The sequence below is a fragment of the Trachypithecus francoisi genome, unplaced genomic scaffold, assembly GCF_009764315.1.
Source record: "Trachypithecus francoisi isolate TF-2019V2 unplaced genomic scaffold, Tfra_2.0 Lachesis_group18, whole genome shotgun sequence".
Lineage (NCBI taxonomy): Eukaryota > Metazoa > Chordata > Mammalia > Primates > Cercopithecidae > Trachypithecus > Trachypithecus francoisi.
The window spans coordinates 14079326-14095517 of NW_022681463.1; the positions used below are offsets into that span (position 1 = coordinate 14079326).

Consider the following 16192-nt stretch of genomic DNA (forward strand, 5'->3'; position numbering starts at 1 on the left):
TGGCTCTTGGAGCTTTTATTTACCGTGGGATTTTAAACACATTTCATGTCGTTTTCATTGGTTTTCGTTAACCTCTAATTCTCCATAAGATCTTCATCCTGTCAATTATGACTTTGCCCACCAATATACTTTTTAGAAATGTAACCCCAACATTAGATATGTCCAACATTTACTGTATATTAATATTATCCTAAAAATTGCTGAAGCTTTGAATAGATGAATAAGTTTTAAATCAAAGGAATAATAAAACAAAATATTAACAGATTATGAAGTCAGTGGGTTTTTCTGAAGATAAAACTATTCTAGTTATTGCTGTTTGGGGAAAAAAAGAAACAAGGAGACTGAGTAGGTGAATCATTAAGGCAATTAAAAGCAGAAGAGATGTCGCTTTTACACTCAGTGAGTACCATCGAGGCAAGTCTTCTATTTAAGGGCTGCCTTATAGGAAGACATAACAGGGACTCTCTCACTAAAAAGGTTGAGCTACTATATAAATTGTTAAGTGGATTTTATTTTGAAAGCAACTTTTTTTGTAGAGAAAGAGTTCTTGAAACCAGTTAAAGGTTTAAAGAGTAGATACAAATTATGTTGTAAAATCAAAGTTATATGTGGATGGTACGAGTTGTATTCACCACCACATTTTAACATTTTTAGTGTATATATTTTTCAATGAAAAAATGTACATTTTACATGATTTTAGTACAAACATTTAAAAAAGTATCAAACCAAAAGTAATTTATCAAAACATATGTTTACACAAAAACTTGTATACAAATGTTCATAACAGCATTATTCTTAATAACCAAAAGGTAGAAACAACCCAAATATCAACTGATAAATAGATAATATGTGGTATATCCATTAATAAAATATTATTTGGCAACAAAAGGGAATGAAATTCCAATGCATACTACAACATGGATGAACCCTGGCCACATATTGCCTGATTCCATTTATAGAAAACATCCAGAATACAAAAAGCCATAGAGACAGAAAGTAGATGATTGATTTCCAAAGGGAGGAATGGGAAATGACTGCTAACAAGTGTGTAGCTTCTTTTTGGGATAAAAAGAATGTTCTTAAATTAGATAGTGGTAATGGTTGCGCAACCCTGTGAATAAACTAAAACCCACTTAATTGTACACTTTAAAAGGTTAACTTTATGGTATGCAAATTGTATCTCGAAAACCTATTTCTTTTTTTTTTTTTTTTGAGACGGAGTCTCGCTCTGCCACCCAGGCTGGAGTGCAGTTGCCGGATCTCAGCTCACTGCAAGCTCCGCCTCTGGGGTTTACGCCATTCTCCTGCCTCAGCCTCCCGAGTAGCTGGGACTACAGGCACCCGCCACGTCGCCCGGCTAGTTTTTTGTATTTTTTAGTAGAGACGGGGTTTCACCGTGTTAGCCAGGATGGTCTCGATCTCCTGACCTCGTGATCCGCCCGTCTCGGCCTCCCAAAGTGCTGGGATTACAGGCTTGAGCCACCACGCCCGGCCAAAAACCTATTTCTTTTAAAAGTTAAAAAAAAAAAAGGATAGACCCCTTCCCTAGTTCCCTAGTCCTTTCCATTCCAGTCCTGAGAGCTACAGGTTTATTGTATACACTTTCAAGCATTTATATGCACACAAAATCATATCTATGTGCTTGGGATATAGCATATAGGTCTATCTGTATAGGCATATAGATACAGCAAAGGGGTAGTACTATGTATTCTGCTTACTCTATTTTGACCAAAACCCAAAATGTTTAACCATTCTACTTTTTCTGAATATCTGACTATGTTTTAACTTAAACTGATATCCACACATACTAAAATACCAAAATATGCATTGAGTCATCAAATTTCAAAGGTCATCCCTGATATTTTTAAGGGCTTAAAACTCCTTTGCAAGATCTTTCAGCCTGTTTATTTCAGCCTAGGAAAATACCCTTGCTTTGCCTTCACCTAACTCTAAGGAAGTCTATTAGAGATATTTAGGGTCAGAAATGAGTCCTTAAGGCTTGAGAGAGAAAAGGATCTTCTGCTATTGACGATCTGGCTCTGCCATGACCCTGTGGCATGGGTACTCAGTGGCTCTGTGGGAAGCCTGGTGGAGGCAATGTGGCCTAGCCCACCTATGTTGATGTTTAAGGGGTGCTAGGAACAAAAGAGAAGCTATAGAGGCTTTTGCTTATCCTCCTTTCTTCCCTCTTTGGTGGTCTTATTTTTATCCAATGCTCTTAATCTCAACTTATAACCAGAAATTACAGCACCAAAATGTGAGGGCACTTAGGGGAAAACTGTTTTCTGTTTTAGTAGTAATATCAAGGAAGATCGGGGACAAATGCAGAACTGGAAGCAAGGACTAAGGTTGAATTTAGCAGGATTTCCTGAAAGATTGGATGTAGGATGTGAGGAAATGAGATGAACCAAAGATGTCTTCAGGGTCATTGGCCTGAGTAACTTGAAGAATGGATTTGCCATTTTCTTGGCTAGGAAGGAGTGCAGAAAGAACAGGTTTGAAAGTGGGGCATGAGGAGTTTAATATGAGACATCACATACTTGAGATTCCTGTTATCTAACATCTGTCCAAGTGAAAATGTGGAGTTGATTCTGAAGGTGGGACTGGAAATACAACTGCAGAAGTCATCAGTACATACATGGGATTTAAAGGCATTATAATGGATGAGATCAAGCAGGTAGGGAGTACTGAGATATAAGAAAAGATCTGAGGTCAAGCCCTGAAGCTCTGCAACATTTAGATGTTAGGAAATTGAGGAGAAACCAGCAAAGGAGCATGCAAAGGGCTGGCATTGGATTTTGTGGCTCTGTAGTGTACCGCTTTTCTCTGTGTTTTCACCTGGAGCATCCCTGTGACATTTCTCTTCCTCACAGTCTCCTGTTGTGCTTTCACCCTCTACTCTCTGGTTCTCACCCTGTTCTCATATATCCAAGGAAGATGATACAGTCTAATTAGAAAGAAGAACTGAACTCAGCTTACGGTTTTCAAAATCTTTCTTCTCCATTAGATGAAGATCATTGCAGTCTGTTTATTCAATACGTTTTCTTTTCCACTTAAATTCTGTTCGTGCAGAGACTGATTCCTGGGAACATCAATGTGCTGGCAACTTTGACTTTGTAATTTCCCTTTTGTTGCCCCACTCAACTGCGTGGCTGATCTCCATTCATTTGTTCACTTTCAGAGTCTACTGTTGGCAATCTGATTTTTCTTCATAGCTTTCCATTGAAATTCACTGGAGATGCTTTTGATTTACTTAATTCTTCCCTGGCAGGGTAGGGTTGCTTGGTCCTGATCACGTCATAGCAAACTGGACCATTCTTAAGTAAACTATTCATCCCTGGTGCAGTTATCAGCAGGGAGGCATCTGCAGTATTAACAGTGATTGACCTGTATAGTGATGTTTAATATGTGATGATGTTACTAGTAGCAAACAAAATAGCACTTATAAACACAGTTGTTTACCCCTACTTATGTGTATAGGTTTGGACTTGAGAGGTAAAATAGAAAAATAGGGCAAAATTACCCACTTCTCTGCCCCTAAAACCTAAGGAAATGAATAAAATGACCTGAGAAAATTACACCAGCATAACCGCAGTAAGGAAGAGCTACAATTTCATGCTGTTTCCTTTTTTTTTTTTTTTTTTTTTTTGAGACGGAGTCTCGCTCTGTCACCCAGGCTGAAGTGCAATGGCGCGATCTCGGCTCGCTGCAAGCTCTGCCTCCCGGGTTTATGCCATTCTCCTGCCTCAGCCTCCCGAGTAGCTGGGACTACAGGCGCCCGCCACCTCGCCCGGCTAGTTTTTTGTATTTTTTAATAGAGACGGGGTTTCACCGTGTAGGCCAGGATGGTCTCGATCTCCTGACCTCGTGATCCACCCGTCTCGGCCTCCCAAAGTGCTGGGATTGCAGGCTTGAGCCACCACGCCCGGCTCATGTCGTTTTCTTTGAAAAGCAGCTAGGAGGAAAGAAAAGAAGAGAAAGACGAATGAGGAGGAGAAGAGAAAGACGAATGAGGAGGAGAAGAGAATGAGAGAAAGCCTAGAACACTCTAGGCTCCTCCCTTAAGACTGTCTTCTAGAAGAAGAAATTAAGGAGAAAAAAAGTTGGAAAAGCACTAAATCATATACTGAAATCCTCCAATCTGTGAAGTTTCTGGCCAAGGAGCTATGCAGAGCCCTGGAAAGTGATAAGAACCACTCACGGGTAGAAGCCACTTATTCCAGAGGCAAAATAATCCCCTAGAGCTCACCATTTTTATTTTTTTCAGCTGAGACGGCTTGAGAGTGAAGGCAAAATATCATACCTTTTGAAAATGAATCATCTCCCATTCTGCTACAAAAATGCAACATAATGAAAATATGAAGAGATGAAAGCAGAAGGTTCAAGAGTACAGGAGGCTCAGGATGAAGAGGGGTGTCGAAAGCCCCAGGAGTTGTCCTATTCACCCATACAGAGAACCAAAACCAACAGGAGGACATTGACTTCTCCCTCACCTGGAGTCAGTGGAGTGGGAATGATGGCTGGAGTGAGGCCAGTGAGTTTGGGGAAGTGAACACTTAGGACTGATTAGTTCTGGCTGCAATAAAGATTGCCTGAATCTACCTGAATTGAAGAAATTTCTGAAGTCTGGTATTTCAAGCATAATTGTCCATACACAGCCTCAGCTAATACTTCTCTCCCTGTACCCCTGTCCTCATTACTGAGACAGTAAAACACAGAGAAGAAAACCTATTGATAAATTGAAAAAGGACACTGAGTGGGATGAGATATTTGGAATAATTCTCTGCCACTGTATTAGAAAGAAGAAAAGATCTAGATAATACTGTTAAAAGTGGAAATTATGGCAACTGTGGAACCACTCTAGAAAGAAATTAGTTCCAATTAGAACAGGCAGTGAGAGGACCTCCAGAACACTATCTATGATAGTAAGAATCAAATGGTTTCTGGGCAATTGATGGTTTAAAGAAGAACATCTGTAGAATAGTAAGAAGGGTTTATTCTGCATGATAAGTGTAATGCCTGAGAATATGGAAGCTACTTGAGGTAGAAGAAAGAAAGAATATATTTATTTTCCCAATAGGACATGTGAGAAACAGAAAATCTCAGCAAAAACAAAACCAAACCAAAAATTGCATTAACAATGGCTCAAATAGCATGAGTTAAATTGGCCCAGATTCTGAACAATTAATGGAAAGTAAGAAAGGTTCCATTTATCCTTGACCATTTACTGTCTAATACCTTACATGTCAGTATATCAGAGTCTTGGAGGGGGAAGTGTAATTTTAGAACATTACCTGGATCAACAGTGAGCAATGTTTTCATAGGAAACATTGACTATCAACATGTTGCTTGTCAACTTGCTGAGAAGCACAGACGACCCAATTACAATAGAAAAAACAACTGTAAATATTGTCTGGCCAGGTGCTGTGGCTCACACCTGTAATCCCAGCACTTTGGTAGGCTGAGGCAGGCAGATCACGAGGTCAGAAGATTGAGACCATCCTGGCTAACATGGTGAAACCCCATCTCTACTAAAAATACAAAAAATGAGCCGGGTGTGGTGGCGGGTGCCTCTAGTCCCAGCTACTCGGGAGGCTGAGGGAGGAGAATGGCGTGAACCCCGGAGGGGGAGCTTGCAGTGAGGTGGCGCCACTGCACTCCAGCCTGGGCAACAGAGTGAGACTCCGTCTCAAAAAAAAAAAAAAAATATATATATATATATATACACACACACACATAGTCAAACTTGAGGATGTAAATGTATACACGACACAAGATGGAAAATGAAAACAGAGAGAAAAGGTGACCTGACAGGCAGCAGTGTAATAACTTCATCTCACACTGGAAGGGGTCAAGTCTTTCTAGTTTGATGGAAAAAGAAATAGAGATTTACATACAAATTTAGGAGTGGTTAAGGGAAGTGGGGAGAGGTGTTGTGGCTGAATGAAATCTTCACATATCATAGCAGAAGTCTGTATCTGAAGTGGATAAATCAAGAAATCTTAAATAGGGATAGGCATAACACCATCAGAAGTGAAAACAAAAAATTCCTGTCTCATTACTTATACCAAAATAAATTTCAGACTTAAACTGATTTAAACAGCCACTTCAGGTTCAACATGTTTAAAATAATAAAACAAGGAAAGTGTAAAACTACTGCATAAAACCATGGGTAAATTTCTGTCTAATCATGCAGTGAGAGAAGTCTTTTTAAGCAAAATAAAAACACAAGGAATGACAGATTAGACCACACTGAAATGTAAAACTGATCTTTGCAAAAATATAAGAAATGTATAGGGGAAAATGCATTTGAACATACATGGCAGATAAAAGATGGGTTTTCTTAATCTGTAAAGAGTTGGTGGAAACCAGTAAAGAAAATAAAAAGAAAACCAGTAAATAAAATAAAACCAGTAAAGAAAACCAGGGCAGAAAAATGGAAAAACATGCTAATAGGTAGTTCAGAGAAACACCTTCCTCTCTGCCTTCTTTCCACTGAAACTCTACTTCTCTGCATTACTGAGGTCAGTTGCTCTTATTTTCCCAAAACTTTTCTTGATTCACCCAAGAGGACTAAATTGGCTCTTCTCTGTTGCCCCTCAGTAGTTTTACCGTATTTTGCTTACACACCATAGTTAATATTCTTCCCTTTCTTTTTATTTTCTTTTTTCTTTTGAGATGGGGTCTTGCTCTGTTGCCCAGGCTGGAGTGCAATGGCACAATCTCAGCTCACTGAAACCTCCACCTTCCAGGTTCAAGCAATTCTTCTGCCTCAGTCTCCCAAGTAGCTGGGATTACAGGTGCCCATCACCAAACCTAACTAACTTTTGTATTTTTAGTGGAGACGGGATTTCACCTTGTTGGCCAGCTGGTCTGGAACTCCTGACCTCAAGTGATCTGCCCACCTTGGCCTCCCAAAGTGCTGGGAGTATAGGCGGCCAATATTCTTCCTTTTTGAGAATTGATCCTGTTCATCTTTTTCTTCCCCTCTTGATTATACAGTTCTTAAGGGAAAAAAACCATGTCTTACTCCGCTCGATCCCCAATGCATCAGACCTTTAGGAGCCACTAATAATCCTTATTTGAATAAATAAAGAGCACAGGCCCTACGGACAATGTAAGTCAGTAAGTGCACTTGAGTCACTATCTCAAGCACGCTATCATTTGAATTTAAATTTCTGGATAAAAATCTCCACAAAACTGATAAGGCACCCTTCAAGCAGGACACAAGTTAATTTTCAGCCTCTAATAGAGGTATTTGTTGGCCCTACCTTTCATTGGTTTATTCATTTCAGCAGCTAGAAACACACAGATCCCATTGTCACAAAAAGCTTTGTTCGCAAATGTAATTTAGTGCATCTCACAATATGAGCTTTCAGGTGGTTGAGCTGTGTGGAAATTAGATTTTTTTTCTCCTGAGACTCTGAAATGAAAAGAGGATAACCCCAGCGTTCTTGCCCACATCACTTATCTCACGACAACAGATTACAATCCCATAGCTCCACGTTCCCGAGCATCTACTGACCACATAATAGCTGTGTAGATCAAATGTAATGCAGCAGATGAAAAAAACATCAGCTGGTTCATGCCCAAGACAGCTGAAAGGTGCACCTACATTTTTAGTCTCCAGATTCCAAAATAAATCTGTTGGGCTTCATCATGAGCTGTTCTGCTGCTTTTGGGGAAAGAAAGCCATGTCCAGTGAAATTTCTTTTATACTGGCAGGCATTTTGACTCTTCACCTATTGCTGTTGAATCTTTAGGATATGTACATGTTTTCACACTGACACCTTCATTTAAAAAAATACAGCAATCTCATATTTTTATGGAAATCATCTTTGGAATTTGTGTTCCTCACCTTTGGATACAATAAATATTCAAGAGAAAAAAATACAGGAAACAAATAATTGCCCTCAGTGATAACTTCTGAAATAAGGATAGTGATGTGTTGAAAAATTCTCAAAAGCAATTTTAGAAGGAATACTTTTTGCAGAGAGTGGCCGTCTCTTGGGTACCATGGCAAGAAAAATAGTATATTGCCCTTGGTGGTGCTGGGGTCAAGAATCAATAACAACATACTTCATATTTTCATGAACAAAACACTTTGTAAGACAATGCGATTATAGAAAAATCAACTCAAGGTAAAGATAATTACTTTGCACACAGACAAAGGGTAAGTGGAAGAACTTATCTTCTAGTTCGTGGTTCATTTAACAATTAATTGCTCCTTTTTCAAATAGGTCCACTGTGTTCTGGGCGTTGAACAGTGTACTTCTAAGAAAGTTGATTACCCTTACTGAAGGAAATTGCACTTAGGTTGCTTCTCAGCCTTTTGGCTAAGATCAAGTGTGAAAATTATACTCAGATTACTATGTAATTATGCCTGCGTAGATCCTGGGTAGACTTCACTGAATGCAGGATGCACTTTTTGGAAAAGTACTCACTTTGGAGTCCTAATGCCTAGTGCTACTTCTATTCGTGCCAGAAACTAATAGAGTGACTTTGGGATAATCACTTGGCATCTGTGAGCATCATTTTCCTTATCTTCAAAAAAAAGAAAAAAAAAGGAATCAGATAAGATCATCTTTACCAGATTAGGTCTATCTTTAGGTCCTCTAGTCTAGTGTAACTGGGTTTCTGTCTTGGTCTCAGTCCATCTTTGCATTATCCTGGACTTTATTTATTGGAATCCCAATATCCGAGAATTCAATGTATGTCTTTATTGTACTTAAGCCTATAAAGATGTTTTTAAAGAGTCACTAGACTCCAATGGGCAACTTGTTCTAGATATCAAACGTGTATAGGATACATGAGTTGGAGATTCATGGATACACATATATTTAATTAGAAAAATATGTAAGAATGAAACTAGTCAAAGATCTTGGCAGAAAGACTATGAGACTTTTAGCTTGGCTGGCTTTTGTTGGAATGCTCTATTTTTTATTTCTTTTTTGTTTTGTTTTGTTTTTTTGGTCTTGATTTCTTCTGTGATCTTGCCCCTGTGCCTTGAAACTTTTTTAAAATCATGAAAAATGTGTTTCTCTTTAAGCTGTTCAGTGTGGCAATATCACTTAGAAATATTTATTTTTTAAAGAGTCACGTTTTTAATATGATAGCTAAAATAATATGATAGATGGGTACTATAAAAATAAAATTAAGGTTATTGCTCTTTTATATGCTTTAGACAAATGTAATTCACTATAAAAATAAGTTTCTCTTAGCAGCAGGAACAAAAAAAAGTAATCTGTTGAAAATGTTAGATAGCTTGCTGAAAGGAAAAAATTAACAGCAAAAATCAAAGATCTTGAATTTGTTTCTATTTTGCTCAACAGTATTTACTGCCAACAAAACTAATTTTAATTCGGGGTAATTATTTTCTTATTCCACATCAAATAGTTAAATATAACATTTTTAAGATCTGTAGTCTCATATGTTTCCTATGTGTTCAATCAAGACTGTTCTTGCCCTGATCAATCAGATAAAAATCAATAATATTGAGATCAAAGTCTTCAAACATCACATACTAATTTGAAGTTGTATGCAAGCCTAAAGCTAGTGTGTAATACCTTTGTTCTTTTCCTCTTAGGCATTTATGTCCATGTTCCAGATCCTCACCCAGGAAGGATGGGTGGACGTAATGGACCAAACTCTAAATGCTGTGGGACATATGTGGGCACCTGTAGTTGCCATCTATTTCATTCTCTATCACCTTTTTGCCACTCTGGTGAGTTTAGCATTTCTTTTCAATTATATCTTGGATTTTATAATGGGAGGAGCATCAACAGATATTTGGCCTATTGGGTCAATTTCAAAATGGGAGCCAAAGGACTAATGCAGACTAGTCTGGTTGGATGAGATCCCTCCTTCCATTCTAAGTTTCTACACATCAAAGAACTGCTTGATTTGTTAAGTTAGAAATTTTCTCCATCAGGTACCAGTGTTTGCAAGAGGGAAAACAAGACAGAACAAAATGAAAATCTCACATTTACATACCAATTTAAGTATCCCCAAGCATTCACACCTAGATGATCTCAGGATCAAACCGGAATTCCATTATTATTATTTTTTCTCATGTAGAGACACTGTCTTCAATTTCACTGCATCCTCTTCACAGCTGTAATTAAACTGAAGACAGAAGCTGTAGACCTCAGGGTGCAGTCAGTTAATTAGAAATCAGCACAATGTTTTTGTGCTATGTGCGACTGACATGGAAAAAAATAAAACACATCGCTGCAAATATTGTAAAAGCACAAGAAAATGGAATACCAAAGTCCAGTAAGAACCGACTTCTGTCACACAAGCAGATTTTTCTCTTCAATGTACTTCCATTAAAAACAAAGAAAAAATGTTACAAAATGCAGCCTATGACTTACGAAGGAATATAATACCAAATGCACATCTCTATGTAATAAATTTGTTCATATTTAAGAAGCAAACCTAAGTTATAATATTACATTAGAAGTTCCAAGTTGAGGACTCAAATGCTTCCCTTTATCAGGAACACAAGAAATAAAAACAACTACTACTATCGTTTTTGGCAATATGTCTTACAGTTACAAAATATCTTACCGTATTATTGCTAATCTTTGGAACACCCAATTAGATAGTATTCCCAGTTAACAGATGATAAAACTGAGGCTCGGAAGAGTTTAGTGATTTATCCAATGTCACATGGAATGTAAATATGACCAGAGTGTTCCCAGGCCTGTCTGATCTAGATCTGGCCCTTAGTCTTGCAGCTACTTATTACTGCTTCCCTGGATAATGAAGTTTAAAGTTGTCTGAAAAATGTCATTGTCAAGTCAAACTGCTGCCAAAGAATCACTCACGTAAAACAAAGTACATATAATCTCTAAGGTCAGTTTTATTTGTAAATATCCATGAATGAAATAAGTCCTTGATAAACTAGATATAGCTTAGAAGTTGTGTTTGCTGTAGACAGACAGAGGCTTTCCAAACTAAGACATGTCCACCGAAAAGTTTATGAGAATGCATTGTTACATGGTGTGAAGTCATGGACTCAGACAGTAGAACTGCACAGACATAGTTCTGGCCTTTCTGTACATGGAGCTGACTTTTTAAACATTCGCAAAAGACAGGAACATTGTGCAGTAGGAATGGAAGCCTGGCTTGCAGAGCCAAATCTGGCTGTGCTGGTGTCTGCACAACACTTAGCCCCTGATGTCTTTGCGTCTTCCCTTCCAGGACTTTTAAGCCTGTGCCATTTATTCATTCATCCATTCATTTACTCATCATTCACGCGTTCAACTAAGTTTAGTAAGCACTATGTGTTTAAGTTACTCTAAAACTATGGAATTGCTCAGACCGTTGATTGTGGCTTAAATGCAGGATAGATTTGATTGAAATCATCTATGTCAGGGAATATCAATCTAATTATTTTATAGTAATCAACCTAATTGTTTTCCTAATAAAGCAACATAATCATTTACATTCCTCACTGAAAATGTTTCACACTCAAATATACGTTTGATTCTTACATCAGAGGCGCAAAATATGAAAGCTGAAAGAAAAAAATCTAGCCTATTAAATTATTTAGTAAAGTAATATTTTTTCAAGTGAAAATTCTACTGGGGTAACTGATATGATAAAATAAAATATTAAAACTGGTATATAGCCTTCTCGGGTAATTTAAATCTTCTTTATGGGCTAAAATATGGCATTGGTTATAAAACACTTAAAGTTCATCCAAGGACTCCTGGGGTTCACCTGAGGCTTTAGGAATCCACAGAGCGCAAGATGAAAACCAATCTCTAATTCCACTCTTTCCGTTTACCGATTTAAGTGTCTACCCAAAACATCTGTTCTAACTTTTTTTAATTGCAATTTTCAAAAAACAGTTGTAAGTTAAAACTGAAAATTGAAATAATTTGTTCTTTTATTCACACTTTTTTAAAAGTCTGTAAGGCAATTGAGGATTCAGACGTCTACATGGTAACAAGAACAGTTTGGTACATGTGGTGTACAAGACTACGAAATTGGAGTCCAAAAATCCAGATTCAGGTTCTAGCTCTGCTGGTCACTCAATATCTGATTTCTGAAGAATCAGATAACTTTCCTGACCTCTCTGCTGTTGGTATCGGAAAGTGAGGATAATCCTTCACAGTACACCCAGTTACTAAGGTTGTCAGGTATCTGCGAGTTAACCCTGTATTTCTGAGGATGTTTTAGAGCTCCAAAACTGAACCCTTTTAAGTGTAGATAACACGGTTTGTGCATGTAAAGCCATATATTAATAAATGTTAAATTTATATTATGTTCAGATATTTTTAATTTATACAAGTAAAGTACCATTTATTAGGGTATCATTAATGCTGCTTCCCGAATTAATTTCCACTCTTCCTTCTTTCTCTCCTTCCCTATACCTCTTCTCCCAGGCAATGACTATGATAATTTTTTTTTTTTTTTTTTTTGAGACGGAGTCTCGCTCTGTCGCCTGGGCTGGAGTGCAGTGGCGGGATCTCAGCTCACTGCAAGCTCCGCCTCCTGGGTTTACGCCATTCTCCTGCCTCAGCCTCCCGAGTAGCTGGGACTACAGGCGCCCGCCACCTCGCCCGGCTAGCTTTTTGTATTTTTTAGTAGACACGGGGTTTCACCATATTAGCCAGGATGGTCTCGATCTCCTGACCTCGTGATCCGCCCGTCTCGGCCTCCCAAAGTGCTGGGATTACAGGCTTGAGCCACCGCGCCCGGCCGACTATGATAATTTTAATGTTAATTCATTTTCCAATTTTTGAAACATATTTCACTAAATGTAACATTCTGGCATTCATAAGAAGACTCAGTTTGTGTAACACTAAAGAGAAAAACAAACTATACACATAGAGGATAAGGTGCATCGCTACTTCAGAGTTTTTAAAAGGTGAAAGAAAATGTGCATCTTAAAATCAGTGGAATGCATAGGTTTCCCGCACATATACGCATCCATTAAAAATACAGTATTTAGGGCCAGCACAGTGGCTCACTTCTGTAATCCCAGCACTTTGGGAGGCTGAGGTAGGTGGATCGCCTGAGGTCAGGAGTTAAAGATCAGCCTGGCCAACATGGTGAAACCCTATCTCTATTAAAAATACAAAACATTAGCCAGGTATGGTGGTGGGCACCTGTAATCCCAGCTACTCAGGAGACTGAGGCAGGAGAATCACTTGAACCTGGGAGGTGGGGGTTGCAGTGAGCTGAGATCATGCTATTGCGCCCCAACCTGGGCAACAAGAGTGAAACTCCGTCTCAAAAAATATATATATATATATACACACACACACACACACACACACACACATATATACACACACACATACATATATACATATAATATATACATAGAATATGTGTATATATGTATGTGTGTGTGTATATATATGTATACCTATAGTATTTTAAACTTGAGCTTAACATCTAAAAACATTTTATACCCAAAATTGTGAAGATTAATATTAAGTTGTCTTAGTTTGCAAAGCACTGTTCCAGTCAAGTGATGGCCATCCCTGGGGGAGCGGCCTGGTAAGACGTATTTCTCTCCCTGGAAGCCCATGCTGGGGCCAAGTTATAGATGGCCATGTGTTTCCCTCCTTAGCAATTATTTGTAGCAGCAATTTTTAGAATAAATGGTATCAAATTCAACATACATTCTGCAGTTGAGTTTTTCACCAGATATTTTTTTCTGAGATCTTTTTATCTTACTACACATGAAGCTAATTGGGTCCTCATTATGGAGCGCCATATAGTACTTCACGGACTCTGAATATGCCATATTTGTTTATCAGTTCTCTTTCTGATGGATATTTAGGCCGTTTTCCAAGGTTATGCTTTTATCATGCTGCATACATGTATGGATTGTGCCCACGTATGTGAATTTCCCTAGGATGTATGTCCAAAAGTAGAATGCTTAGGTCTTAGGTACTGCCCAAATTGCTCTATACCAGGGGCCTGCAAGCCCAGATACCAAATCCAGGCCACCACCCGCATGATACAGCCTGTGAGCTAAAAAGGGTTTCTATAATTTAATGGTTATACAAGTACCCGCATAATACCAGTGTTGCCTCATGACCCTCAACATTTAAAATGTTTACTGTCTGGACCTTTGAGAAAACACTGTGGATTCCTGCTGTATAGATCAATTGTGCTAATTTACCCTCCCAAGTGCAATCGTTGAGAATTCCTGTGTTCTTACACTCTCGCTTAGACGTCGCATTATTTGACGTGAGGTTTCGGCAATCTTATGAGTGAACAGTGGTATCAATTGGGCTTGCATTTTTGCATGTCCATAATTAACAAGGGAGCACCTCTTACTATGGTTATTGACCATCTTTGTTTTGTGACTCACTCCATCATTTGCTTTACCTATTTTCCTAAAAACTAATTTGTCTTAACTCATTTATGGGATATTTATTGGATATTAATCTCTTGACTTACCTGTGTCGCAGATATCCTCTCCTAGGCAGTATTTTGTCTTCCAGTTTGTCTGTGATGTCTGTTGACATTCTATATATTTTTATTTCATTTTTAGTTAACGAATAATAATTGTATATATAGTAGTCCTCCTTTGTCCCCAAGAAAAACATTCCCAGATTCCCAGTAGGTACCTGAAACCATGGATAGTACAGCATCCTATATATACTATGCTTTTCTTATATATACATAGCTTTGATAAAGTTTAATTTATAAATTGGCATAGTAAGAGATTAACAATAATAACAAAATAGAACAGTTATGACAATATACTGTAATAAAAGTTATGTGAATACTCATTCTCTCTCTGTCTCCATCTCTCTATCCTTTTCAAAGTGTCTTAATATTTTCATGCTGTGGCTGACCACAGGTAACTGAAACTAGAGAAAGTGAGACAGTGGATAAGGGGGGCCTACTGTATTTATGGGGTACCATGTGATGTCTGGATACATGTATACATTGTGGAATGATCAAATTAGGCCAAAACTATTGGTGTTTCACTAACGGTCTGTATTTCTTTTGAACTCGTGCTTAAGAAATTCTTTCCCACCTGAGGTAATACAAATATTCTCCTATGTCTTCTTCGAATTGTTTATAACTTCTGTTCTTCATCTTTAAGTCTTTAGCTCATCTCTACTTTTTAGATATAGCATAAGCTAGATGAAATATGCTGTTTAAGTAAAACTGAAATCCATTTTCTCAAACAGATTTATATGAGAAACTACAAGCTTTAGAATATTTGATTTATCTAATTATGAAGTCTAAAACAAAAAAGTAAACTATTCAAACTTTTACATTTATAAGTTATTTTTAAATGATACATAATTAATTGAATAAAAGGAATACTATATAACTAAATTAAAACAATATCACTTCTATACTACCCAAAAAAGTCTAATACTGAAGTCGCTTCCCCAGTTCACAAATAATTTTGCTTAAAACATGATCAGCAGTTGTTTTTCTTTTCCTTTATACCCTTAGACTAACAGTTACTGTAATGAGCTTTATCAAGTGAGTTCAATTTGATTTGATACAGTTTTACTGAACTTCTACTACCAAGTGCAGGTACTAACCTATGTCCTGGCCAAGGTGGGAAAGAGTTTAATTCGTGTCCTCTTAGAGTCTACAAATAATTGGAAATTAGCAATAATGAACACAGACAGGCTAACCAACAAACAAAACCTGTGGCTCAAATGCCTAAAGATGCAAATGATAAGAGAGGCATATATACATTGCTACTTGCTATGTGATCAATAATAAACATCTTGTTCCCAATCTCCCTTATGTGAAATATCAGAAGTAGTGGCAGTAAAACAGCTGGAGATAGTCTATGGACTAACATATTAATACACACACGAGGGTGACAGGTCTGTGTTATATGCACATTGCATGTCCCTAAAAACTAAACTTCATAAGTTAAAATCTCTATTCCATAAGCCTGTCTTTAGAGCTGAACTTACCTTAAAATGAGCATTTTTGTTTAACTGTATGTTTCTTTTTACAAAATACTACAAAGCATTTTAACCCAAATGGGTGAGAAGGAAAAAAAAGGAGTCTATGTAAACATACAAGCTCTGATTTGTCTTTTGTTCACACTGAACAGTGGTGCCATACAACTAGGTGAGTTCCTGATTTAGTCTTCTTAGGGACAGGCATGTGCCAAGCAGCGAAAAACAAAATGTGTGGTTGCAGTTTGTTCTGCAATAAAGAACAGCAGGCTATTTCA

At 37.7% G+C, this 16192-nt stretch overlaps 1 protein-coding gene across 2 annotated transcripts in view; it reads left to right on the forward strand.

Annotated features, from left to right (window-relative positions):
• NALCN (sodium leak channel, non-selective) overlaps positions 1 to 16192 on the forward strand; it is a 354929-nt gene that overhangs the window by 209879 nt on the left and 128858 nt on the right. For both annotated transcript variants that reach the window (XM_033177337.1, XM_033177338.1), the window contains exon 14: positions 9587 to 9724. In XM_033177337.1, coding sequence (XP_033033228.1) covers positions 9587 to 9724 — 138 coding nt within the window. The remainder of the gene's footprint in view (positions 1 to 9586; positions 9725 to 16192) is intronic.